Source organism: Aureobasidium subglaciale, assembly GCF_000721755.1.
Source record: "Aureobasidium subglaciale EXF-2481 unplaced genomic scaffold scaffold_28, whole genome shotgun sequence".
Classification (NCBI taxonomy): Eukaryota; Fungi; Ascomycota; class Dothideomycetes; order Dothideales; family Saccotheciaceae; genus Aureobasidium; species Aureobasidium subglaciale.
This window is the reverse complement of record NW_013566967.1, coordinates 175,598-201,619: the sequence shown is the minus strand read 5'-3', so window position 1 is coordinate 201,619 and position 26,022 is coordinate 175,598. Positions and strand designations below refer to the sequence as shown.

Here is a 26,022-nt window from a genome sequence, read left to right as displayed (position 1 = left end):
GGAGTCGCTGTCGCTCTGCTTTGCGAAAGAAGATAGACAAGCAAACAGACTTTACAACAAGACTGCGCGGCCTTCGGATATGTACTTTCTTGGCACTCCCCCTCCAGCTCGTTCTGGTATGTACACCACCCGTTTCGTCCAGGGGGCTGGGGGTTATCGTATCTTTTCTTATCGATCGTTTGCACAACGCTCTTATCAGGGTGCACGGAAGGTTATGCTGTCATGTTACACCCGTTCTTGGACCCTGCCGGGGATCATGTCGTCATTTGAACACCGTTTGAGATGGGGGATTGTGCAGTTATGCTGTCATTATCTCGATGCGCAGGAGAGTCGCAACGGCTGTCGTTCTTGTTTCGGGTTTGACTGCCGAAGATGGCATTTGCAAAATTGGTTCTCTATTGACAGCCGCAGACTATTGTGAGTATGACATGGGATCATGATCTGCGGATTTTCCTCTCATCAAAGCGCTCGCCGAGCACAAAGAACAGATTCTTTGTTCACGAGCTTCAATGCTTATTGCTTATTTTCGAAGGCCTTCGATGCTTGGCCAAGTTTACTACCGGTCAGTTGCAGTTCTGTCAAGGCACAAGTCGTCGTGTAGTATCAATCATGTTTGGGCATAGTCAATTTCAACTCACAGAATTGTCAATTCGATCGATCTTGAGTCAAGTCTTTCATTGTGGATCAACGGTTTGTGCTCATGCCTCGCATTCGAGGTGCTTGATATCCAAGATCATGCATCGAGCATGTTTGTGTGGTCAGTGGGTACATTGATCCACTCACCATCTACCACCCACCATCTTCCGTCCGTTCTCAATATTCTGGTTCTTCGTCTTCGCACTCACGAAAAGCGCCGGAGCTGATATCGTACACTGGACGCACCAGAGGCAGAGGCAGAGGCTCGCTGAAGCTTCGACGAGGCATAGTTGTCAAGAGAGTTCTGTCGCCTACTTCTCGCACTTCTCCCTCGATTTCTTCTTGAGGCTCTTCGAGATCGTATGTGTTGTCTTCGACGTCTGTATCATAGCCGTCGTCATCATCATCGTCTTCGTCGTCACGAGAAGAGTCAGAAGAGTCGTCGGTCAGGACCGGAGAAGAATCGTCAGAGGTCATGTCTGAGTCTTCGGGAGTGGCGACAACAGTCTCGGTGCCCGAGGATTCTGCCACGTCCTGGACTTCTTCTGTCTGCCCATCAGTCTTGTTCACAGCATCTGTCGCCATGTCATCAGTCTCTCCTGTCTCTTTGGTCATGAACCGCATCGTCCAGTTCTGGGTTTCCCTCTCCCACTGCATCTCTAGTGCGAATTCATAGACCCTGGGTGCGAGATACCTCAAGCATGACCACACCACCTCAACCTCAATGACCGAGAGCACTCTCTCTTTGATCATCTGTCTGATATGGCCATGCAAAGGTCCAATGCACTCTTCAACCTGCAACACAAGCAACACCTGATGCACCTGCACCGCCAGCGAAAAGTCCTCCGGTAACTGCAAAAACATCTTCTTGCCTCTTCTGGCCTTGTTGGTGGCGCAAAACACGTAGCGTAAAGCGTTTGGCTGCATCCAAGGATGTGCACCGCCGGGCTTAAAGTTGAGCTCGACGTAGCATTTTGCGGGACTGCGTTGTACCCATGGCACGGCGAGTTCTTGCAGCAGTGTAAAGTGGCCGAGGCCGGAGTGTTGGATGAAAGCTTCTGGGTCGAGGTCGCGGAAGATTTCTGTGCGGCAGCAGCCGGCGAGATCCCACTGGAAGATGTCGAGGCTGTATCTCATGTTGTAGATTTGTCTTTGTTGTCTATGTTGCGCTGATTGTTCTTGGAGCAAAGTACCCCTGAAAGAGCCAGGAGGAAAGTTTGTTGGGTAGTTGTGGAGAGGGAAAGGAACGGTGCGCCTCCGGGGACCTCTTATATAACGTTGTTGCCAGAGGCGCCAGCTTATGCTCATCATGCGCGTAGATCGTGCGTTCAGATGTTATTGTCAAGGTCTCGTGGTGAAGAAGGCGCATGTTAGTAGATATTTTGCTGACTTGGAGGAGGTAGCTCCGTACTTACACGTGCTATCAGCACCTGAAGATCTCGTGCTTGACGGTGAACGTACCTGACTATGTTATGTCACAGACAAACAACAATCAACGATCGAGCGCTGGACAGATATCAGTCTCCAAGGTGAGAGTATCAGGTCTGGTCTGATACTGTTTGTGATCTGAGGTCCGCTCTTGACAGTAAACTTAGCCTGCTGATCGCAGTTATCGTCGTCGTTGCTTTGATCACTATCCATGAAATCCCCTGAATGTATAGAGTGATACACTTTGTGTGTGTGAATATCGAGAGGGAGAGGCAGGATCGCGACCTGCACGTGCTATCAGCTCCTGAGAGCTCTCTTCTCAATGACCTGGACGTACTCCAAAATGCGTTTTGAAGAGCAAATATAAGGCAATGATTGGTGGTCACTATCTTGAGATGCCTCCAGATGGGAGTGTCAAGTCGGTGTGATGCCGTCGTTGATCCGCAGTTTCCCCTGGACAATGTGATCATTCTACTTCTCGAAGCTATTGTCAACAGTATGCCTTTTGCTATTGTCAGCTCTGCTAAGGCTGCTGTTCACAAGATGTTCTCAACGTGTGTAGAGACTCACGTGGCGTGAGGTAGGTCTTGGAGATTTATAGCAGAAGGTGGTAGCCGACTTGAGACTTGAATATGCTCTCCACCCTTGGAAGCTTCGCACCCGACAAGATGTTGTCAACAGAGGACAACGAAGGAGATTCAAGGAACATAGCTGTGCGAGTCACCAGGGAAGAGCATAGAGTCAGGTGTGACGGCGAAGACCAGCCGAGATCTCTCTTCTGTACCATTCTCAGTCTTCTGGGTGAGTGTTTTGGTGTAGTGAGCGTCTCAAGGACTGTCAGCATGGAGGGCAATAGATAGAGATCTGTACTCACATGCGCTATTGGTACCTGAAAGAATCACTGCGAAAGATTGATACCGTAGCGGAATGATAGACCTGTGGAAGTTGTGACAGTTGCGGGAGTTGCGGAAGAGATGGTCGATTCGTGTTTGACATTGTCTGAGCCACGAGGATGGTTTATGCACTCTCATTGACGCTTACTCGACTTCTCGTTCTATGTTTGGTTTGAAACTGCTCTTTGACATCTCTCGATAACACCAAAAATCTGCCCCGGGGAAGTGGACGAAGGCTCAGGCAACAACATCAAACAGTCATGGAAGGCTTGGGCTCATGTCAGCGGGAGAGCCTCCAAGAGCGTCCGAATATCGAGTAGTCGGGGTGTTTTTGATATATATCATAATCGGCAATCCGTTAGGCGTGATGGGAGTTGCTTACTGTTATTACCTTGTCAAGCCGAAAATGGCGGATGTGTGATCACAAATCTTGATGGCTCCTGAGAAATTCGTTCCAAAGGACCCGTTTTCATGAGTAAAGAAGGACACGAAAACGTCAGATTGAATCGAGAACTTCATCACTGACTTCAGAGTGGCAAAGAGCGATCTCGACATCCATAGAGACGCTTCCCACCACCTTCTTCAGCGTTTCTGATATGGGCGAAATGTTGCTGACGATGGAGATTGGTGCACTGGGGAGGCAGCACAAAATTCCTGCACATGTCGACCAGTGGCGGCAAATACCATTGATGTAGACAGAGTGTAGTAGAAAAGGCAGTTATGATCGAAAAGTTGCAAAGAGCAGGTAAGTATCAGCTTTGTTTATGACATGTTTGGTCAACATTGGGCGGATGAGCAAAGATTGTAAGAAAACATGCTGGAGCGGTCGACCTCTCCAGCTGATCTTTCTCAACATTATTTTCGACAGCCGTCTCGATGTAGATATTCGAGAATTACGTCGGGCATTTGGAAGACACAGGTATGATATCCATGGTCAAATAGTGATGATGTAAAAATGCAAAGCGTGCCATTGACCAAGAGTTCGCGCCGCCACGGCAGTAATGCTGCCTCTGAGGACTTCGCAGAGCGTCTGTCCAGAGCTTTCTCGATATTCTGTTGTAACAATCTATTAGAGCCATCCTCGGGCTACATCACTGATGTACTCGGCCCCTGTAATGTCATGTAAGACGGTTGGAACTTGTATAGAGCATATTCAGCGTGCATGCTCGGCTCGATGATCTAATCGTCGCAAAGACAACGACGTTGCTTCATCGCGGCGGTTGACTACTTCCAACATATTATCCACAGATGGAATAAGGTCAACGGGATGTGCCTTTGGACACGAGCAGCGGCCGATAACGTACAGGTCGAGGAGCTGAGGGGAAGACATTTCATCGATTCGTAGAAATGGATGTCGAAAAAAACAATATGTATAGAATTTTCACCAATGATGTGATCCAACTTATGTCGTTTGCCAAATCGTAATAGGATGATGAAAGCACCCAGGAGAATCTTTGTAACGCGACCATGTCGTAAAAGACGTTGGTCTATGAATCAAGCTAACGACCTGATCAGCATCGGCAGAGATGCGAACGTACTTCGTGTCAAGTTTAAGGATGATGCCATGACGGGAAAGACGTCTTAAGATGGCTAAGATCAGTGATCATTATTTGGAGAGAGCAAGCAATCCCGTTCGGAACATAGACTAGCTTGTGTTTCCGACGAATTCATATTCGATACCGTCAGCATTCGAGCGAGTGCTGACAGATCCAGCTCATCGTGGTGGGCAAGAACTGGGCATGATTCGCGTTACCTATACATCTGAGGGCACCAGAAGCTGTGATTAGGACAAAGACACAACTTCATGGCCCGAGACACATCTGGAGAGGGGACCATCGTCCAAAGCTTGATGCTTGGATCTCACGGTTATGAGCCAGAGGTTTTCACGAGGAAGTCGGCAATTGCCAGCTCGGAGGCGTCCAGGAAGGTCATATCCAAGGTCTGTCTAGCTCAGTGCAGATGTAGGGAATTCAAAGTTGGGAATTCTTCCATCATGTTGATTGCACAAAAGTGCAAGCACATGTCAATTGCCATCGCCGCGTCCGAGGCGTAGCTAAATTACATACGACATGTCGATTAGGCAGGTCAGAAGGGAGAAAGTAGGAGAGAAGATGGTGCTATGGAAAGCGATATCTTGAGCATTCGCGGAACGACGGGTAGCGAGATCATCGCAGAGGGAAGATGATGCTGCAGAGACCACTACAGATGATCGGTACTTGGATCGAGAGTCATCTCATAGTAAGATGAGAATGGCGAGAATGCATAGAGTAAACAAACAAGCCAATATCCGTAGTCCAGCATATGTCAATGCCCATCCGCTCTACCTTCAAATACAGCCGGATCAGACCTCTTTCTCGTTGAAATGGCCCAATAGGTGGGAGTAAAGTGGTGACACACCGGTCAGACCTTTCAAATCATGTGGGTCCCTGATCAAAGGTTCTTGGTTTGAATCCAAGTCTTATCTTTTACTTTTTGCACTTTCTTCTTAATCTCTGTTTTCTTGATACGATCAATTCATCTTTTCTCGTATTCCTTGGATGTGACTTTTGATGCGGACAGAATGAGAGAATCAGGTACCTTCTTCGAGCACTAGCCCAATCTGTCCATCGACCTGGTAGCGCGTTTTCGTGGTGCTCAAAATCCCGTAGCCAACACACGTGAAATGCTTTGTGAATATCGTTTACCCTACAACAACATGACAAGAATTCTGCGCCATCAACCACCATCTCACGCGCGCGAAAACCCTGCGTATCTCATTATGGCGGACCCAAACAAGAATCCTGAGCCCAAGAGCTCGCCGGAAATGGCTCCCACCACCCCCAAGACCCCCAGACGCATTGACGATCTGCGTCTTCGTGAAAGCCCTCTCGCCGCCGCGCTGACTCAAAACGGTGTGGCTACTACAACAACTTCCCGCAACTCCGGCGAGAGACCCTCTCTGGACTCGCCTTTCTCCCCCACTGCCCTGTTCGATCATGGCCACGTAGACCCTGACACTCCTCTGGCCCCAGCTCATCGTCGCCATGGCTTCAATGTCAATATGGTTAGAGCCCAGATGTCTACCAGTGTCCTCGGGAACGCTTTCAGAGACGGCCCTCCGGTCGCAGCCCGGGTCGATAGCGGGCAGGAGGCACATGTCGAAGAGGAGGCCGCCATTTCTGCCGCCAACGATCGTCAGATCGTTGAGTCTCCCATGCCTGACAAAGATGATGATGAGTACGATGGTGATGTCGAGGATGTTGACGAAGAGTTCGTGGATATGGAGAAAGTGGCTGAGCGCGTAAGTTACCTTTTCTCTTTACCCTTTACATCACGTCCTCCCCTGCCCATCTTTCATCCTTCAATCTCTTCCTTGCAAAGATGTTTCTGACATCACTCCAGTACATGAGAACCAGAGCCCTGGAGCGTGGCCCCGAGACTCGTGAGCGTGAGTACTCTCCAGGCCGTCCTGAGAAGGTCGATAAGTGGATGGCTAGATCGTCAGCTCCCGGCGGTGACAGCGACGATGTTTCTGCACCAGCCCCCCAGTCTGACCCTGAGTCCGCCGCTAAAGCTGGCGCTGACAATGACACTGTTTGGGGCCCTGCTCTTCTTACCGTCGAGCGTGCCAGCGAAGTCACTCCTGCGCCTCTTCCTCGCGGAAACGACTCTGGACCTGTCGACATCCCCTTGATCGTCGTCGAGGACGCCACCCCTGAGCCCAAGAAGTACGAACAGCGTACCGAATCCGACGAAGCTGCTCCCGAAGTTTCGCCTCCTGGCGCCACTCCTCAATGGGTTCATCGTGTCTTCGACCCTCCCGCCCGCGACGAGGCTGCTGGTCGTCAGATCGGTGGACTCGCTGGCTCTACTCGCAATGATCCCATCACGCCTCCCGCCCACACCTTTCACGCTGTTACTGGCACTGTGCGTCATCGCATCGATGCTCACGGCCCTCACGACGATCTCGGCGAAAATGGCGATGTTGAGCTGAACGGAGGTGAGGGTAAGGAGGCTACCCAGGTCGAACAGGACAAGAAGGTCGACGAGTATGGCTATGGCGAGGAGGGAGAAGGCGACAGTGACTCTGATTCTGACTCCGACTCCAGCTCTGAAGATGATGAGGAAGGGGAGGGAGAGTACGATGTTACTTTGGTCAAGCAGGCTATGGCTGATCTCAAGCGCTAAAAGAGATAGAAATGAGACAAAAAGAAAGATAGAGTTCAAAGCAGAGCGATCTAAAACCCCAGCATCCCAAGACTCTAGTAAAGAGGCTCTCGTGATCGATGATTGGATAAAGACAAGCGCATCGAAATGCAGAATGATTGTCACATGAACTCACCTCGAACCTGAAACTCCGAAAACCACCCACAGACGTTTTGCTGAAGATGTGCTCTCAGTTGGCGTGATGAGATCAAACGGATGCATCCGAATGCAAGAACATTTTCCTATACCTCAGCCTACTTTGACAAGATCGACTCCAGCTATCGATGGCCCCACCAAGCAGACCTGTTAGAGAACAAGGACATTTCTACAAGAAGTGACTTCCTTGCTAGGACTACGCCATGCACTTCCCTCCAAATCTTCTCGGTCAACGCACAGAGATGACCCCATCAAGATGTAATTTCCATGCCGAGTCACTTCCTCACCTGAGCTCTCGCAATCCACCATCTTGATTCTGCAGGAATTTCGACTTGCTTACTTGATAAGACGGAGAAAGAACTCGTGAATCACAGACACGTGATACGAGACATTTCATGAGAAACCGATGTCAAACCTGTGTGACGGCTGCGAAGGCTTCCATTCCGAGTCCCTATGCCTAAGCCATAGACGCAGGCATGACATAGCATTCGGAGTCTGATTCGATATCTCACTGACAGCGTGAGAGTGTGCTTTTAGTGATCATACACTCTACCCGATCTATTGAGAGTGTATGGCGACGCCTTTCGAAGCTGTCACGAGCCACACTGATATCCGTATGTTCAGATTGCTCTATGCACATTCTAGTCAGACATTAGGGGAAAGCTGTACCAACCCTCACGCCACTCAGTCTCTTCTTCATAGGGCCAAATGCGTGGGAAAACTTCTTTCTCTGGATTCTGCGGGACTCTAGACCGGAAAGGATTTGTGTCCGAAGTCGAAGTTCCTGCTTGAATTTGACTTGCTTCGTGGGCGATTATTCCATCTCTATGATCGTCTCTTTTTAATCGCTCTAGGACCCAAGAACGGCTTAGCTCTTTCACAACCACGGCTGTGAATCCATGAAGTGAGGTCTGTGTAGTAAAAACGCCACCGCCTGAGGTGTGAACGTTCATTCGCTCGAGTTTGGATCTTGAAAGAGATGGTGTGGACGAGATCATGTTGAAGATTGTACGAGCAAGAGGCTCATCAAGCGCCGAATTGATTAAAGCGTCGCGCACATGCCACCGGGACTGTGATTGATGAACAATCTCGCGTATTCATCCCCGCAGTTTCACACACCGATATAATGGACATGTCAGATGCATCCAGATTGAGAGATAGGAAGCGCAAGTTCGACAATGATCCCAATAGTCGATATGCATCAATTCCAGTCTTGCTGCCCCGTGAACGTCGGACACTGATTGCTAGATCTTCAAGACCGGAACAAGGTATCGTCGTCATCCGATTTGAGATAGCGAGAAGCTGTAGGCTAGACTCTAGAGATGGTGTAAGAGCATACAGAGGGGGTCTGACAGGCTTAATCGACCGCGAAGAAGTAGCGATCGGCCCTAAGATTGATATGCCAGAATAAGGGCCTTTGACTCCATCACAATCAGAAGGCGGGACCTCAGTCTCGGTGCTTCTTAATCAGCGATGGGAACTAATTGGAACGTACTCATCCGCTAGGTGACTTGATCAGTCAAGAGATCGTTGATTACGAGGTGATCCGACCGTCCATAATTAACCTCCTAGTACTCTCGATCCTCGTAATCCAATTCTCAAGCGCAAGCCCACGAGTTGGAAAAATAGGCAAGCCTTTTCCGAGCCCTGCAGTGCAGACGAGGTCTGGAGCATGCGCAAGAGCTGTGAGATCGTGTTGAAACGACTCTTTGCTCCTCAAGGTCTGCTCGTCTTTCCAGGTCACCCCCAACATCTTGCTACTCAGCAGTCGTGGCCTTTTGTTCCGACGCTGCTCCATGCGGACGTCAAAGCTGTGCTCCTTCCAGTAGACGACTGTCGTCTCTTCGGCGTGGCTTAGAAACGGTGCAAGGTGAGAAGTGCAAAATGACGCCCAAGATGATTCTAGAATTTCATGAGGGTGCCAAAGAGAAAGGAGTAGAATGAACGCGAAAGACGACGACCCAGGCGACGGCGGCCATATACTGATGTGTGATGCCACATCTCGAGAGAGCCATAAATTGACATGCTTCCTACCAAAGAGCTCCAATGTAGCTTCATCGTGTAGAGACTTGCAAACTTTTCTGATAGGATGTTCGAAGGAACAATGACTTGGATCGTCAAAAAGATATCCAAGAACTAAGACGCGAAGCTCTGGCGATAGCTGGAGGAGAAAAGGCTCAGACAGCTTCATGTTCGATAGGATGATTTCAAAATGCTGCACGGAGAATATGGAGATGAAACCGAAGAAAAAGGTCATCGAGTGAAGGCAAGTCTGCACACGCTAATGTCTCATGCTAGACGCGTCTTGCCCCGGGCTTGGACTTCTGTCAGTAGTTACGCCGCGCAAATTACAGCGCTCGTTCACGTGATGGAGTGCATATGCATATTCCCAGGATAGGTGGACGCTTTGGCCACGAGGTCGGGGGTCAGGAGTGAGGTGACGAAGCATACCACAGTTCAAGTAGGCTAGGCAGCATGCATTGCTTCTTTACCACAAGTCTCTGCATGTGCCATGATATTGTCAATATCAGACAGAGAACGAATTTTGAGTACTCGAGGATCGTATCCGGCCTCGAAGAGGATTTTTGCTTCATTCAAGACTTCCCACGGCAGCTCACGTCCGTTTCGCAGAAAATATACGTCTGCTGGGTCTCCCGGTCTCTTACGGAGCGTGAAACAGAGCTTGGTGCAATTGCTGCGCAAAAGGTTGATCTCGCCAAAATGTTCGACCCATGAGGCCAGACGGTTTGTGCAGAATCGTTGACGCGAATGGTCAATCTGACATGTCCATGATGGCACGCCGACAGAATAGATGGTCTTATGACGCCGCCCCGCTTGTTTGACTGTGAGACGCAGTCTATGCAACATCAGAGGGGTAACTTCATCGTGGACTTTGCGCGAAGCACAGCGAAGTGGATGACAGACTTGTAGTTGATTCTTGTCGTCAAAGAGTCGCTCGTACACCAATACTCGAAGCTCAGTCGGCAGGTCGAGGAAAGTCAGTGATCGAGAAGACATGGTTGTGATGATTCTTCTCGACGGACTAGCAGATCTCGAAAGGTGATGAGGCAAAGGTGAACGTCACAAAACCCAATAGCAGACGCTGCTCAGACGTTTTTTGAATTGGCAAATTGTTAGGCCTCGTTTGCTCTCAACACCACAAGGACGCATAGAGTGACTTGTGAAGTCGGAGTAGACCGTGGCTATGGTGACCACAGATGGAATGATCAGAGGTTGATCGAACGGAACAGAGAATAGAGCGGCTGAAGTCTGACTCTGTGGAACGGTGTCTGAGACGGAGGTGCCGAGACAAGTTCGACGAAGCTTTGGAGACGTCTCAGCAAGAAGGCGTGGATGATCGAGGATCGAAGCTCTCGGCACACGTCTTGGTCACACGTGAGACCAGTGAGACTCTGGTGTGCAGGGTCAAGATGAGATGTTGTTGCAGGAATCGAGGATGAAGCTCAGCTTGGAGACTGGGAAAGGTTGTTGATCCCAGCGAGTTGATTACAGAGACGCGAGATGATAAGCAAAGCAGAGGAAGAGACGGCGAGTGTTGAGAGAGGAGGTGCATGGCGGGTAAGGCTGATTGGGCAGCTGCAGGGCGGAGTGATGGGAGTAATGGCTACGTCAAGGAAGGCCCGTGCATAGACAATTGGCTTTGATTGTGGCAGTTGCAGCTTCCTTGGAGCCAGAAAGACAAGACACACAACAACAAGGGAAGGTGCGACCCAAGCAATTGCGGACAGTATAAGCACATCAGGCTCCTTCTTGTCAAACTGGATCTCCGGAGCGAATTCATCGAACTTGGCAGCAACAAACGATGGTGTCCACTCGACGAGCGCAAAGCAGCGCAACACCACCGACTACACCGTCAGCAGCCCGGCATGTCGAAGCACCTCAGTCTGCGCCGGGGAGTGGCAAGAAGATGAGCAAGGAGTTGCGTCGCTTGACGATCGATGCAAATCCGAGTCTCGGCGGAGTCGCTACGACGTCGCCGGCAAAGAGGAAGAGGCGGCGCAGCGGAGTGCGACAGGAAGTCGTCCACGACCAAACAGAGCGACAAGCACAGGCCGATGGCTCGCAAGACCAAGCGCCAAGCCAGCTACTCCCCGATGGAGGGGTCCTGTTGACACCTTCGCCGTCGGACTCGCCCGACTCGCCGCATGTCCCATCGACAAACGACGCCGCTCCCTCTCAGCCTTGCCTCGAACGACAAATCACTCCGCTTGCCGTCAAGGACTCGCAACCGATCGCTCAGAGCAGCAGTTTGCAGCCTGCTTCGCCCTCTGATCAGTCACCTGCCCTCGCGACCCGAGCTGCTGGCAAGCGCAAGATTACGCAATACTTCACCGCCGTATCCGCCCAAGACAAGGCCAACAAACGCCGCAAGATCAATGGCCCGCCGTCGCTACACAAGACGACGAGTGTGCCAGAGTCATCTCTTGCTCCACCAACCACACTGTCCACTGCTGCCAGCGCGCCCGAGCTGAAGTCGGAAGAGACAAAAGAGTTGGAAACAACAAGTCAAACCCCTGTCGACCAAGTGGTACTAGAGAGCGTGGTGAAAGCAGTGCAAACACGGCCGGAAGAGAAGGAGCCAGACAAGCCTCAGGACACGGATCGAGAGCACGAACAGCAATACCACACGGCAGAAGAAGGCCACAGCAACAAGGAGGACCTGGCGAAACGAGAGGAAGACGAGAAGAAGGCGCTCAAGAGGGAGCGCGAGTTGAAGAAGCTGCAGATCGACGCAAAACCTGCCCTGATCGACAAACGCTCAAGAAGGCAGACGACTCTTCCACCCGCTCGCATCGACGACGACGAAGACGCCAGGTCTGCCAAACGTCAACGCATGAGTCTTCCCGCCTCTGGTATTGCTGATCCATTGTCGTCGACTCCGGCAAGAGCTAAAGAAGAAGTGCCAGCCAAGGAGATACCCACCATTGCAGAAGCACTCGCTACTCCACCAGAACCAAATCCGCCCGTCTTTCCCGCTGGAACTGATCCAAAGTTGCTCGCATCCGGGGAGGTCAATGACAAGTGGCTCACAAAATGGCTCGGTTACGTTGCTCATATTACTGGCGACGAGGACACTTCGAAGATCCTAACAGAAGAAGACGCCACGCATCTTGTCAAGCCTGATCGCAGTCAAGAAACAAGCCAAGACCGCCAGAAGCGAATCAGTGGCGAACTGGACACGATAGCTACATGGGATGTCATGGCACCTCAACAAGAAGCCACTCAGTCAAGTCCTGAACAAGCACCGATCAAACCCTTGATCAAGAAGAAGAAGCAGAGATTCAACCCAAAGCCGAAAGGTCAACCGTATATACCAAAAGCAAAGAAGCGAGCCCAGGAATTGGCAGCGCTCAAGGCGAAGAAGAAGGCCGAAGTCGAGGCAGGTGCAGGGTCAGTGGTAGCTGCAGAAGCAACATCTGTGCAACGTGTGGCCCCGGAGCCGATGCAACCAGCGGTAATGCCACGGCCGGAGCAGAAGACCGAGGCCGAGAAGGAGGTCGAGCCTGTCCAACGATCGACACCACATGTACCGCCTCCTGTGCAAGAGGACGAGGTGGCGACAGATTGGCTTACAGATTTGATGAACACTACAGAGACAATCTTCCAGGCAGACGAGCAGACCAAGAAGACGAAACGAGGCAGCAAAGGAAAAGGGAAAGCCAAGGCTGCTTGAGACGCTTGATTTGTTTGAGCAGGCGATATATGAGGAGTCGGATTAGCTGACAATGGGAGTTTATGGCTTATGTTGTGCTTCTCTTGGCAGCATGGGCAAGGTGTTTTCAGCAAGGGCGTTTATGGCGAATTGGGATGTCTTTCTCATCATTTTCTCGAGCATTGCACATCTATCCATCATTCAAGTTTTCTCATTGTTCTTTTGGCCAACAGTATCCGAGTAGTGTCTTGTATGATATTGCTGAATAAAGTTTTCGATTACTTTAGTCCTGTGCATGTGTTGATTATAGTACTAGATGACCTGCTAAGAGCGGGTACCCCCTTTGGTGCAGCAGCTAGCATCTGACAGCATGGGTGTAGTGAATGCGGCAGGTGGTTGATATGGGAGAGAGCGAGTCGAGGCAGAAGCGGCCAAAAGATGTTTCCCGAGTGACACAAGTCTTGGTTTATTGCAGCAATCCCCACATTGTCGCAGCTGCTGGACTAACGGCGCATCGCGACTTCCTCTTTGTCCACCCGCCATGATTTCCACACACTTCTGACCAACAGACTAGGAAGGAGCAAGCATGGACTTTGACGACCAACTCATCGAGAAGCTCAACGCGCCCGGAAGGCACATACCCACACTCACACCACCACCACCACCACCTTCCACCGACCCAACAACAGCAACCCCCACAACAAGCACACCCGACCCTTCGACGCTGCCCTCCTACCCACGCCCCTCACACACGGCAAAAGACAATGAAAGCTACTACATCAAACCCATTCCCTCTGGTCTCCGCGGCCACAACCTCGCCGCCCTCATGTCAGCCTGCCACAACCACACCCTCCACAACGGCTTCGACATAGTCAAAAAAGCAGGCGTAAAACCCACAACGACGAAGAATGGCAGAAAGAGCATTGTCAGCGGTGCAAGCTACTACAAATGGCACATCACCTGTGTTCTCGGGGGAAAGCCGAAGAATACACGCCATCTCACGCAGGAGCAACGACGACGTGATAAAGGGAGTTTGAAAGTGGGCTGTCCCTCTCGTGTGTGGGCATGGGCTGTAGACCGTGATAATCCAGATGGAGAGTGGGAGATTAGATGGGGAGATACTGATCCGGCGCTTCACAATCATCCACCTGTTGATGTCAAGACGTTGCCGAATCATCGTCGCAGAGCTAGGGAGCAGGATGGTGTCAAGGAAGCTATTGAGAGGATTGCGGCGAGTGGGGTGGGGAGGAAGGAGGGATTGAGGGAACTGAGGGATTTGTTCCCGGGAGGATTGTTTAGTGAGAAGGATATGGCTAATGAGTTGCAGAAGTATAAGATGTTGGCTAAGCAGCAGCAGCAGAGGAGTGCTGGAGAGCAAGAGCAGGTGCAGCTGCAGGAACAGGTGCAGCAGGATCAGAACGCACATGCAGATGACGATGAAGAGGAATTGGAGGATCTCGAGGAGGACGACGAGGAAGAGGGTGAGGCTGAGAGGAACTTGCATGTCCAACTTCAGACTCAGACAGGCCAGGCGTATCACCTGACGCAGCAACTCCAACAGCCGCAGCAACATCAACACCTTCAACAATCAGGACCATCACATCAGCAACTCCAACAGCATCAACACATGTACTCATCTGGAGTTTCTGGAGTCCCTGGTTACTGGTAAAGGCAACTATCCCTCGCCTTACTCTTCTCTTCTTCTCCCTGTTTCGCATGAGTTTATGTATTTACTGGTGCATGGATGGCTATGCATGTCTCCACGTGTTTCTTTTCCTTGTCAGCACTGCGTATCGATACCCTTGCTTTTTTGCTTCTACTTTCTCCGCCTCTCTTGCTCAGGCGGTGGTTGGTACGTAGCTACATACACACGGCTTCTCTTTCCCAACTCCACGGCAATGCCATTAGTACGTCATGTCTCCTCGCTGATCATTCAACTTCGACTTTGTACAAAAAGCTTGGAGAACTACCTCGTCCTGTTTGTAAAGACTATCTTCAGAACATCGCAATCGTCTCTGCTTGTAAGATTAAAACCCTCCTTGACAAAACACCATATTAACGTACAGATCCATCATTCTGTGCAGACCATGACCCAACATTCAACCACAGCCTGGAAACCTGGGACTCGCTCTTCCCAGTCGCCATGCCCCATGTACTACTGGTGTCCTGCTCCCAGAATAATGCACAGGTGAGAATGTGCCCCCCCCCCCCCCCCCGACTCATTACTAGCATCACACAACCCTATCAATCCAATTCCTCATTGAAGAACATCAGAAAGACGACAAAAGCTTTGATATTTAATGCCATAGCTTGTCAAAACAAGAATCATAGCATGTTCAACTAGGACGTCGTTCAGATTGGAAAGCGTTGGTCTTTGGGTTCTGTACGCATCCATACCTAAAACTGTCCATACGACTACCGAGGCTTTACTAGAAGCTATTGACTTGGAAAAAGAGTGCGCGCCGTTCCTCTGCCTGAACTAGCAGTATCAGCCATCGTATAGGATAAGCAAGGACTCTGTCTATTTAAGCATCAACAGAAGCATCATTACCTATCATCATAAAGATATCTTCGTCATCATGTCTGTCAGCAGATTAGCCCTAACGAATAGTGATATAAACACGAAACTATCAACGATAATCGAACCCACAGCCGCCAATTCCCAGCAGGATAAGCAAAGACGGTGGCCATCTCAACGACACCTTGGCAGCCGGACTAGAAGCAGCAACTCCGAGTCACTTCTCGAGCTATAAGTCGCTTCTCGAGCAATCGTTTGACTCTCGCCTCTCCGATATACTGTCCTCTTTCTCTCTCTTTTATTTAGATTCCAATCTTACATACCTGCTCTGATACTCTTGCTTACGTTCGACTTACCGCACGCCCTGTTTTTCGGTCTTCGACATGGCGTCTAGTCTCCCCATAATACGTTTCCATACACGATCAATTAACTCGATCATCATGAGCTAGGTCAAGTCGTCTCAAGAGAACACGAGTCGTGGTGCAAGGAGTGAAACATCGCAAAGCAGGAAAAGCTGTGTGGCTTACGGATTTTGGGAAAAACAGCGAACCGAAAGAAGTTGTCTGTGGATGGACCAGAGAGCTTTTTACTGTCATGTGCACTCTTTGTATGATTTGAAAGTCAGCGAAAGCAGTACAAAAGCTTGAAGAGTTTCTGAGAGAACAAATGGGCTACTCGCGTTTAGAAAAAGAGATGGTGTGGGAACAAGAAGGCAAGTAGTGTGATGATGCATCGATCACCACTACTTTGATATCAAGAAACCGGGAACCAAGGAGTGGAATATCACGGTAGGATGAGATGACGGGAGTATGAATCACAGAGCTTCGGGTGTTAACACGTAACTTTCTACAATGGGTGTCTGGGTTCACTAACGTGACTAATAAAAACCAAATATACTTATCCAGAGCACGAGATGGGCGAGAGAAAGGGTCGATGCCGTCGTCTCAAAAGTTGTCTCGATTGAGGAAAAAGTGAGAAAGACAGGAGATTCTGGAATCGGGGCGGACTCACGTTCGAAGAACGGAAGCGAGTCATTTGTAAGGGCAGGTGAACAAACTCTCATAACCCCAGCACCGACAAAACGAGGATCACCTCTCTTGACCCTAGCCATAACCTCTCCAATTTTCATTGCGTTTGTGATGAAAAGAAGTCTGATCGAGTGATTCCGCAAAGAAGGTTCGAATACCATTACCCTTACGTTCGAGATAGTATGCCTGATGGAAGGCGTTCTGATCCATGCAAAACTCATCTTCAATCCATCTAGTGGCTGATGCTATACGACCACTGATTGTATATTGGCTACATGAACCATCTGTTGCATCGCTGATCTCCTTGTTACTGTAAGTCAAAGCGACTTTCAGGAAAAATTGTTGTAGTGTAAACTGTCTTGATGGAGTGTCAGAATCTCAAGGGTAGAGAGATGTGTAGGTGGAGGTCCGCGGAGATAGAGGATCTGGCGAGTGGTCGTTTGACGTCTACGAGCAACCTGGCTTGGTGTATACGGTTTTTGTCTAACGGGGCGAATTCTACTGGATGTGCGTGTTTATGCGTGTTGTCCCAGCTGTCGGAGCAACGACGACAGGTGATCTGGAAGCGTTTACAACACATCTCGAAGACGAGGGCTCCTGGTTCTGTCGTTGGACGATTGGTTGTTGATAGAAATTGATGAGCCCAGTCACTGGTGGTCTGTTACGTTGAGGCGTAACCAGTTGCATGCCTAAGAAGTTAGTCTTGAAATTCGGGTTAACGCCAGATCCTCAGGATCAGTGACATGCACGAAAGGCGGAGAAGCCTTTGGTTAAAGCTGTAGCAAGTTTGGTTGCACATTAGGATTGTCAAACAGTTCACGAGCAAGATCGTATTCGTATCCCTGAGCATTCCCCGGGTGCACAAGTCTCCACTGTGGAATCAGATCCTTTGTTCTCCAGAACCTCTCACCACACTCATTGCAGTGATGGACCTCCCTGCTTTGCTGATGGAGTCTGTTGGCGAAGCTGATCCTCAGATCTCTGGCCTTGGCAGAATGAATCTCGTTGACGTGCCAGATGAGGTCGTCGTTGGAAGGTGGGAGCCAGCCACACAATTCACAATATTCGATCTGCTTACCTTCGACGGTCTAAAAACACGACTCAGTAATAGATGGAATCATATTGAACGTGCCTTTGTTGCATCGAACTTTCGATTTTTTTCTGATGCAAAATGGTATGTTCTGTTCGAGACTCGCCAGAAGTGACCACCAATGCCCTTTTGGACGTCCCAAACAAGTCGGCATGAACGAAGCCGAGATCACACCCGAAAAGCCGTAGACAAAATCCTGGAAGAATGTCTAGAGGAAACTACAGCCGGTGCCATGATGTCCTGGAGATCAAGTGTAAGAAGCAGTGCAAGACCGAAGTCATTTCCGCCGTCAAACTTTAGCGATCTGGTTGGCCTTCAAAGCGTGAAATCCATATCGATGATTTGGACGGAATAGATCCCATCAAGTTGGTTCTGTGGTGTAGTTGGTTATCACTTCTGTCTAACACACAGGCGGTCCTGAGTTCGAGCCTCAGCGGAATCATTGCTTTTGCCATCGCTTCTCTTTCTCGCATCCATGGGGCGCGCTGGTGTTGGAGTTTTGGTGCCGCACAACTTTTAGAAGAGATATTTTCAGGGGTGCTGGCTTGGCTTCTTGATTTTGCGACGCCCGAACAACGACACATCCGCGAAGCCGCTTCTGGAGGGAGAATATTCACAATCAGAATTGCACAATGGAGACTATGATGGATCGAGTGAAGGTTGTTTTCGTTATTCCTGGAGCATCAGTTCTACTTACCATGACAAAACAGACCAGCTGAATTTGTCGTTGTCTTAACTTTCACATCGTCATTTCCTCGTCCTCATCTGCATCCCAAGTCTTACTACCACTAGTCAATTGCTCAGTCATATCGGGCATAGTAATATCACGCTGCATCTGAACAGCAGAGACATTAGCAAACGTAGCCATCTCCCCCACCGACTTACCAAACTTGTGAAGACAGTAACCAGTCTCGGGGTGTTCCCAGCTTCTGCGCATACGAGCATCTTCATCAATAGCCAGGCTACCGCATGTCTTGCAGGACATGGTGTCGATTTGTTGTTTTTCGAGGTCCCTGCGGCGTTGACTTGTGAGTCCCGCGCAAATGCAAGGGCGAGGATCCCAATGACCCGCATCGTGTCTGAGAAGATCTTGGAGAATTTTTGTGCAGAAGCTGCAATTAGGGACACCGACGCAATTGTGATCGGGCTTGACTGGCTTCTTGTAGACTAACGCTTTGGGAATGTATAAATCAGGTTCGTTGATAGTGTGGAACTCACCTGCGTAGTTGTTGATTGTCCAGGGCATGAAAGAGCGGTATGTGCATCCATTGGTAATGCGTGTGCCGTCGAAGATGGCGTCGAACACGTTTTCGAAATCTTCCATGGTCACATCAGTGCCAGCAGTGGCAACGACATCGAAAGCCTGCTCTCTTGCCTGCCACTGCACAACACGGAAGCGATAACCGAAGGTGGCGAATACATCGGCTGTTTCAGAGATGAACTGGTCAGGCGATGGGTCACCTCTAATTGTCCAGTTGTCGATAACGTTCTGTACTTGACCGGCAAGACCGTAGTAGTTCTGCAACTGCGCAATGAGAAAGAGGTGGTTAGTAAGCTTTACCATGTCAGTGAACTGCCTACGTTCGATTAAAGTGTAAGAGAAAGCTTCATACGTCTCAAGTACTGGCGGATTCGACGATGTAATCTCTTGCATAGACATTGCCATCTCCAGGATGTTTGCATGTGAAGCTGGAGCGTAAGTAGACGTCAACATAGTGGTGATGGAAGTCGTTACAGTCTTTTCTTGCTGATCTCCAGGATACAGGTATAAGTCGAGTCTGAGGGTTACTGTGCTTATATATCTCGTGGCAAAGCGAGTTGTGCTCCAAAGGCATTGTCAGGAAAACACGAAGAGACAAAGATCGGATTCTTTCACAGCGTTGTATGGCTTTGTGGAAGAGATGCTTTCAGCGTTGTTAGGGCTTTTGTTGCTTTGTGTCTCCAGTGCAGCGATCCCCATCCAGCACACGACAAAGGGAAGTACATTGTGTTGTCCCAATTTCTCCTGTTGTAGATTGGCAAAAGGTTGCGTTCGACTTCTTCGCGGAGCTCGACTTGTACCGACATAGAAGGGACGCGTTCGATGCAGATTGACGACAAGAGCCTACACAGTAGAGGAATATCGGGAAGTCAACAGAAAGTTGAGATGGGACATACAAGAGTAGTAGAAACTTCCAAGCCCGTGATCGCTCGATGTATCTTGAAGGCATCTTTGTTTCGCATGATTTGTTTCTTGCACAGTGTGCGATCAACGAAATTGCGCAGGCCTAGCTCAGAACGTCCTGAGTGTTGGGACTTGCAATCACCCAGTACGTTATCCAGATTCGAGGCGGGTCGATCATACTTCGCAGTCTGCCTGGATGTACACGCATCGTTGCTCACATAAAGCGTACGGAGACGAAAGACGCCGCCGAAATTTTGAGAAACAAAAGAGCCGTAATAGTCGGTTGGGCTATGCACCTGTCAAAACCGGTCCAGGGAGCGAGTACAAGCATCTGCGCACCTCCGAAACTATACGAACGTTCCAGATGAGAGGCAACGCGAGGGCGGTAGCTAGTAATCGGGGCTTGGAGGGATGATCAAGTGCTGGCTGGCACGCTTCGCCTTAGACGCGGGGAGGCTGATCGGCAGAGCTGTATGTGCGCATGGCCGCTTATGACCTCAAGATACATGCAGAGTGAGGCCGCATAATCGAGGGGTTCATGCCTGGTGTGAAGAAAGCATGATAGACATTATGCATTCTCATAGACAATAAACAGGTAGACAAGGAAGACGGAGATGCGGAAATTGAGATGGGTCGCTTGGCAAGTGCACGCGCCCCACGCTTCAACGCTGCCTGAAGCCTGAAGATTCTGCGACGTTTGGTTGGTTTGGCTCACAATATGAAACAAAGACACCTCAATTTTAATTGCATGATCTTGCAACAGGATGGCGCGCCTTCGGAAGAAGCCTGCGATAAGCAAGGCGACTTTGTTAAACGACTTTCGCGCTCTGCGCTCTTTCTTGGGCAGCACAGCAAACAGCACACTTGCGACAAACCCTATGGAGCATGATTCGGCATCTGCAAGGCACGCGAAGTCAAGCGCCGATGCCTCTTTGTACCATGGTCGTGCACTGAGCTATCAACGACGCTACTCGATCTCGACTACTAACAAATCCGTTGCTCTGGAGAAGATTATTGAGGAGCGATTAAGCCTGTATCTAGATCCTGTCACATTGATTCACGTCGCAAACTTATATCATGATCGACTCGACAAGTATTGGAACATCACTCAAGCGTTATCTGACTACTTCCAACGACCGACTTTACTGCGCGATGTCTTGAGGAAATCTGGGAGCTTCATTTTTGGTGCGTTTGCGCATTGTTTCTTCAAGCGAGAATGTCGACCAGTCCACATGCACATCGCAGTGCCTCACACCGAGGATCTGGCACAACATCTGACGGCTGTGGAGGGATACATTAAATCAGAGTCCGAAGGCCCTCTCGAATATGTTGTCGGCATTACGAAAGTCAGACATTTCGAGAAGCAAAAGACACTCCGCGATGGCTTGATCACCACAATCCGCATCACACTCGTGCAAGGAGAACCTGGCGCAAACCCTTTCTGGACCGTGCTGGACAAGATATCAACAACTGCTCAACTCAACATGATTACCGCTGACCATGCGTACTCAATGTTTCCGCACTCGACCTTCCAACACGAGCGAACTTATAGGCTCAAGGATCTCCCAAGGCATGCACTTGTACAAGACGATATAAAAATGGCTGGCGCTGCTCAAGCAACAAGTTCGACTCATAGTGCAGGCCTTTTATCGTTTCAAGATTACAGGATCGATCTGAAAAGGCATTCTACGCCAGCCAGCGACTCAACAGAACATCTTGAACTTTCTTCACGAAGGGCCCCAGGCGACAAGCTGACTTGGACCATTGACTTCGAGGCCAAAAGCTCTTCAGGGATAAATGACATTATGGCATGTGGATTCTCTCTTGATATCTCGGGAGGCGGCGCATTCTTCCCACTGTCATTTCATACGTCTGACTTGACACGGCAGGATACGAGCAAGGTCTTCAACCAGCCTCGTTCAGGTGGGTTTCCTCTGCTTTCGAGACAGCTCCAAAATCCACGTGCTTCGTCGTCGAGAGCCCCTCATGTGAATCGCTCAGGACAACTTGAAAGCGGAAAGGCTACAGAAACTACCAGCGATATTGACATGAGTGATGATCGTGATTCTTTCACAGACCATGCTGAAAGACTGCTGTCAATGACCCCAGAGCGTGCTGTCAACGACAAGTGCGAAGCTCGCCGTAGAAGAATCGAGGAGATCAAGATTGAACTCGAAAAAATGGCAAGTGAGCTTCCTTCCCTGTCTCCTGGTGAGGCCGAAGAGGTGCAATCAGGAATGTTCTTAGCAGAGCTTTGGCTAGCTCTCATACAAACCGAATTAGACATCACACTCGCAAGCTTCGAAGCCGTTCGATCTGGCAATGAGGTAGCTCTTCAACAGCCTCGGCGAAGAGTGGCTCTAGGCTGGCTATCAGAATCCATCAAACGATTTGAGAATCCTTCACGAGGCGTGGACCCAATGTCTAGAAACCTATTCAAGGAGATCTCGAACGTCTTTATGGCTGGCATCATAAGCTCCGAAGCAGACATATTCTTCGCCGGACGGGCTCTACCTTCTTTCCTTGACATTGTACGCATGTTTGACGCGAAGAACCCGCTAGATGAAAATATACGGAACAGTCACCTTGGACCGACTTTGACAAGATTGACTCGTCTCAAGTTTGTGAATGATCAGAGTATTGAAGAAGTCCTCTTGCGTATCGAGAAGAGTATGGCATCGACCGACTTGGCACCCTTTATCAGTCCAAAGCTCTTCGGTCCAACTGATTCACGCTCAAACTCGCCGCTCTATTCACAATTAGGCCGACCAAGACTCAACTACGACACAATAGATCCAGCTTTACTGGAAGGTGATCCCGATTACGAAACTTGGCTTTCACAAAAAACACAAGAGAACGAAGTTGGAAGGGCGAGGGGATTTTCATCTGACGTCTCTGAGGCAAATGGTGCAGAAGCGCAGAATAACCCAAAGGGACTGTCTGAGGACATAGATCGGGGACTCTTTTCGACACAGCAACGGGATTTGCGTCAACGATATGAACAGATGGAAGGACCCAACATTTCTCAAGCGAATCCATTGCAGACTATGAAGCCAGTGGACGATGGAGCGGGGACTCCGCGACATCTACTGAGCTCTTTTCGACAGAGTCAAGCCGAGCGAGATGCTGCCTTCCAAGAAGAGATGAGACGTAGCAACGGTCGGATCCCTGACTACCTGTTCGTGACGCCATCGCCAACTCCGCCTCCTGAGCCTATTTCAGCGCCACTGATCGACACAATTCGGCCCATACAACCCCTGGAGGTAATGACTGGCTCAGAGGAAGAGGCCCGTCAACAATCTTACACCAAAATCGAGGAGATCTCTTCTGACTCGACGAGCATGCATTTCGAGATGACCATTGATCCATACGAGGATGAAGACCTTGACATGCAAGATGTGTCAAACGTGCAATATGCAGACGACATGAGAGACGTACAAGAAACCCTTGAGGTACCGACTACGACGCCTCCGACATCTCAGACTTTGCCACGGACAAGATCACGCAGAAGCGAGCCGATCGTCCTTATCTCGACACCTGCTAGACCTATTATCCTCGACTCTGATTTCGTCTCTGAAGATGAGGACAACGGTCCTCCAGCTTCGAGTCATCCACAACTCGCCGCCGTGTTGCAAGAGTCATCCGCCAGGGCGTTGAACATAAACACACCTGGATCTAGTGCATCGGCTATCAGGACGCCGAAGCCCAAATTACCACCCCATCTTGCACCGACACGGGTTGCAGCCCATCGAAGGTCACTTGACCCATCCTCTCAGATACCAACACCAGAAGAAAAGGAAAAGTTAAGTCAAGAAGAGTATCCTCTTGTAGATATTATTGATGAGAAGTTAATTGATGGGGTCAAGAAGTATCTTATCAAGTGGAAACCAATCAGTGGGAGGCAATTTGCCAATACCTGGGAGCCAGCGGAGAACGCAAACGCCGCCGCCGTGGAAGATTGGCATCGAAGGCTTGCAAACAGGACAGAGAATGCACGAGAGCAGAGAAACAAGCAGGCTAGGAAAATTGCAAAGGAGACTGATACCGCACCAGTGCTCGAACCATCCATGCAGCCAGACCCTACTGATCTTTGGGCTGTGAGGACATATGACATGAAGAAATGGAGAGAGAAAGGGTCGAAAGGGAAAAAGCCTGCGTTTCCTGATGGCCTCAGAGAGCAAGTGCATCGGGAGAAAGAGGAAGCAAGGCTGGAAAGAATCGCCAAGAAGGCTGCCAGTAAAAGGGCTGGAGTCCGCCATGGACCAAAGAAGGGTTCCGCGGAGTGGCTTAAATCGAGAGAAGAGTCCATGGCCCTTCAAGCTATTAGAGAGAGTGAGAAAAAGAGGGAGAAGACCGCTAGGAAGAAGGAAAACAAGGCAAAGAAGATGGCTTTACGAAAAACTCAAAAGCAAGCTGCCAAAGCGGCAGCCAATCAGGCTGGTCCGTCTAACACATGAAGCAAGGGACGATTTTCCAAATCATGTAAAGGAGAATTCTATGGCCGTATATGTCATATATGCCCCATCACGTGTATCTTATCAACTTGAACATCTTCTTTTCACAGCAGCACCCCTTGTGTCTGCTTCGATCGGCCCGGCAAACTCACTCGATCCTCCGCCATGTCTCAACATTGCCGACCACGCGCATAAGGCAAAAATCGACAAGCATACCTAGGCAGCACTCCCGTATTCGTGAGAAAGAAGATGCATGGATCATTGCACTCGATCGAAGACAAGTATCGAGGAGTTACACTCTTTCTGGGGATTGGTACATCTGTGGAAATGCCTGGTGATTTCTGACATCCTCGATCACGCTCCCCAAGGAGATGTCTGAGTGTCCTCCAAGACGTATTACTGTTTAGCTGATATCATCATGCATTTTCACGGCTGCGATCTTGCAGACACCCCAGGGCGGAGTCAAATTAGTACAAGATCGAATCTCACGTTTCCTTGACACACAACTACTTTTCGAATACAATTGTGCATCTTGACGTCCTCCTCTTGAGAGATGCATGACCCAAGGAGTTGAGCAAGACTTGGACCCTGATGGCCGCAATGACGCAATCTGCATGAGCTTGATCAAAAGGAAGTCGCCGCCCAACCTTGTTCGTTCCTTCCTCCATTTTGCATTCCACTCATATGCGACCCATATTATAGCCGCCGCCTGTTTAGCGCCGTCTATCGTCTTACATCGCCTATGCCGCCGCTCGCTGTGCCGCCCTCGCTTTCCTCTCTCCCGACGCCCCAGCTTTCGGCCCTCGCCAACCCAACCGACCCGATCAATTTTCGCACACACCGAAGCTCCACCGTCCACCACACAACAAAAACAGAGAGCTTGCTACCTGCTATAACACAACGACACAACAAGCAAAAGAAGGGGTCTCGCCGGGAATCGAACCCGGGACCACTCGCAATTGGCTTAGAGTTTTCAAGAATTGCATGAGCAAATCTCCCTAAGCGAGTATCATACCGCTAGACCACGAGACCTGATCGGTTTCTGTGTGAGATCGATGGGTGACCGCCCGGTGGGAAAGTTTATGACCAGGTGAGACAGGAGGAAGAGCGTTTATGGGGGCTTGAGCACACAGGTAGGTTTATTTTGTGAGTCGCTAAGGGTGGTATACAGCAGGTTGGTGTAAGTACTTATTGGCATGAAAAAGGCCTTGGAGTCTGCCGTCGATATCTTTGACAGCTGACTGCAGCTACGAGGCTGTCCATCCGGGCAAAATCGTATCAAGGTAAGGTGTCCAGCTCATGTCTGTTTCCACTGGAATCCAGGTAAGCCGTTGCTCCGACATTGAAGTACAGGACTGAGCTGCTCGAATCTCTCGGTGTGCTCCAAGCCGTAGGTCAGTCCCTGCCTGCCCGAAGCCCGAAGCTTCCTCCAATTACACCCATTGTCAGCGTTCCCATGGCCCCCTCTGCGCTCCATCGTGCACATCATGCCTCATATCCATTCGCTTTCAACATCTTCTCACTACAACCTCCCCCTCAACCATGTCCATCCATCTGTGCTCTTCGGCAAATCCTCGGAAATCACAGCCCAGCAAGCTTTTCTTCTTGACCTCTACCTCCAGCCCCGGACTCCATCCAAAGGGGTTGTGGTCTAGTGGTATGACATCTTCTTAGCATTGCTCTTTCGAGCAGTACTGAGTTGGAGAAGGTTCTGGGTTCGATTCCCAGCTACTCCACTTTTTGGCCGCGAGGGGGGGCCTATACAATGAGGAATGGGTAAGCTAGCTTTTGTGCTG

At 49.9% G+C, this 26,022-nt stretch overlaps 11 protein-coding genes across 11 annotated transcripts; 6 read left to right on the top strand and 5 right to left on the bottom strand.

The window, feature by feature from the left end:
- Positions 1-318: 318 nt before the first annotated feature.
- AUEXF2481DRAFT_43969 (uncharacterized protein) lies at positions 319-2,047 on the bottom strand. The gene has a single exon (XM_013484606.1). The coding sequence runs from the start codon at positions 1,942-1,944 to the stop codon at positions 814-816; it is 1,131 nt and encodes a 376-aa protein (XP_013340060.1). The 5' UTR covers positions 1,945-2,047; the 3' UTR covers positions 319-813.
- A 3,537-nt stretch (positions 2,048-5,584) lies between these two features.
- Positions 5,585-6,158, top strand: AUEXF2481DRAFT_43968 (uncharacterized protein; the record flags this gene model as incomplete). Its single annotated transcript, XM_013484605.1, has 1 exon — positions 5,585-6,158. A coding segment is annotated over exon 1 (506 nt), but the record flags the coding sequence as incomplete, so codon positions are not given.
- Positions 6,159-6,205: 47 nt separating this feature from the next.
- AUEXF2481DRAFT_462482 (uncharacterized protein) lies at positions 6,206-7,286 on the top strand. The gene has a single exon (XM_013484647.1). The coding sequence runs from the start codon at positions 6,318-6,320 to the stop codon at positions 7,122-7,124; it is 807 nt and encodes a 268-aa protein (XP_013340101.1). The 5' UTR covers positions 6,206-6,317; the 3' UTR covers positions 7,125-7,286.
- A 455-nt stretch (positions 7,287-7,741) lies between these two features.
- Positions 7,742-8,564, bottom strand: AUEXF2481DRAFT_462547 (uncharacterized protein). The gene has a single exon (XM_013484646.1). It carries the CDS (start codon positions 8,294-8,296, stop codon positions 7,940-7,942), a length of 357 nt encoding a protein of 118 aa, XP_013340100.1. The 5' UTR covers positions 8,297-8,564; the 3' UTR covers positions 7,742-7,939.
- Positions 8,565-9,682, bottom strand: AUEXF2481DRAFT_462546 (uncharacterized protein). The gene has a single exon (XM_013484645.1). The coding sequence runs from the start codon at positions 9,553-9,555 to the stop codon at positions 8,833-8,835; it is 723 nt and encodes a 240-aa protein (XP_013340099.1). The 5' UTR covers positions 9,556-9,682; the 3' UTR covers positions 8,565-8,832.
- Positions 9,661-10,476, bottom strand: AUEXF2481DRAFT_462486 (uncharacterized protein). The gene has a single exon (XM_013484644.1). It carries the CDS (start codon positions 10,314-10,316, stop codon positions 9,765-9,767), a length of 552 nt encoding a protein of 183 aa, XP_013340098.1. The 5' UTR covers positions 10,317-10,476; the 3' UTR covers positions 9,661-9,764.
- A 526-nt stretch (positions 10,477-11,002) lies between these two features.
- Positions 11,003-13,222, top strand: AUEXF2481DRAFT_43966 (uncharacterized protein). Its single transcript, XM_013484604.1, has one exon. The coding sequence runs from the start codon at positions 11,122-11,124 to the stop codon at positions 12,991-12,993; it is 1,872 nt and encodes a 623-aa protein (XP_013340058.1). The 5' UTR covers positions 11,003-11,121; the 3' UTR covers positions 12,994-13,222.
- Positions 13,223-13,502: 280 nt separating this feature from the next.
- AUEXF2481DRAFT_43965 (uncharacterized protein) lies at positions 13,503-14,949 on the top strand. The gene has a single exon (XM_013484603.1). The coding sequence runs from the start codon at positions 13,559-13,561 to the stop codon at positions 14,639-14,641; it is 1,083 nt and encodes a 360-aa protein (XP_013340057.1). The 5' UTR covers positions 13,503-13,558; the 3' UTR covers positions 14,642-14,949.
- A 3,115-nt stretch (positions 14,950-18,064) lies between these two features.
- AUEXF2481DRAFT_43964 (uncharacterized protein) lies at positions 18,065-19,245 on the bottom strand. The gene is made up of 2 exons (XM_013484602.1): positions 19,222-19,245; positions 18,065-19,163 (listed from the first exon to the last, which is right to left on the bottom strand). Exon 2 carries the CDS (start codon positions 18,930-18,932, stop codon positions 18,348-18,350), a length of 585 nt encoding a protein of 194 aa, XP_013340056.1. The 5' UTR covers positions 18,933-19,163; positions 19,222-19,245; the 3' UTR covers positions 18,065-18,347.
- Positions 19,246-20,500: 1,255 nt separating this feature from the next.
- Positions 20,501-24,723, top strand: AUEXF2481DRAFT_43961 (uncharacterized protein). Its single transcript, XM_013484601.1, has one exon. It carries the CDS (start codon positions 20,537-20,539, stop codon positions 24,227-24,229), a length of 3,693 nt encoding a protein of 1,230 aa, XP_013340055.1. The 5' UTR covers positions 20,501-20,536; the 3' UTR covers positions 24,230-24,723.
- Positions 24,724-24,862: 139 nt separating this feature from the next.
- On the top strand, positions 24,863-25,261 carry AUEXF2481DRAFT_43960 (uncharacterized protein). The gene has a single exon (XM_013484600.1). It carries the CDS (start codon positions 24,969-24,971, stop codon positions 25,212-25,214), a length of 246 nt encoding a protein of 81 aa, XP_013340054.1. The 5' UTR covers positions 24,863-24,968; the 3' UTR covers positions 25,215-25,261.
- The last annotated feature ends 761 nt before the right edge of the window (positions 25,262-26,022 follow it).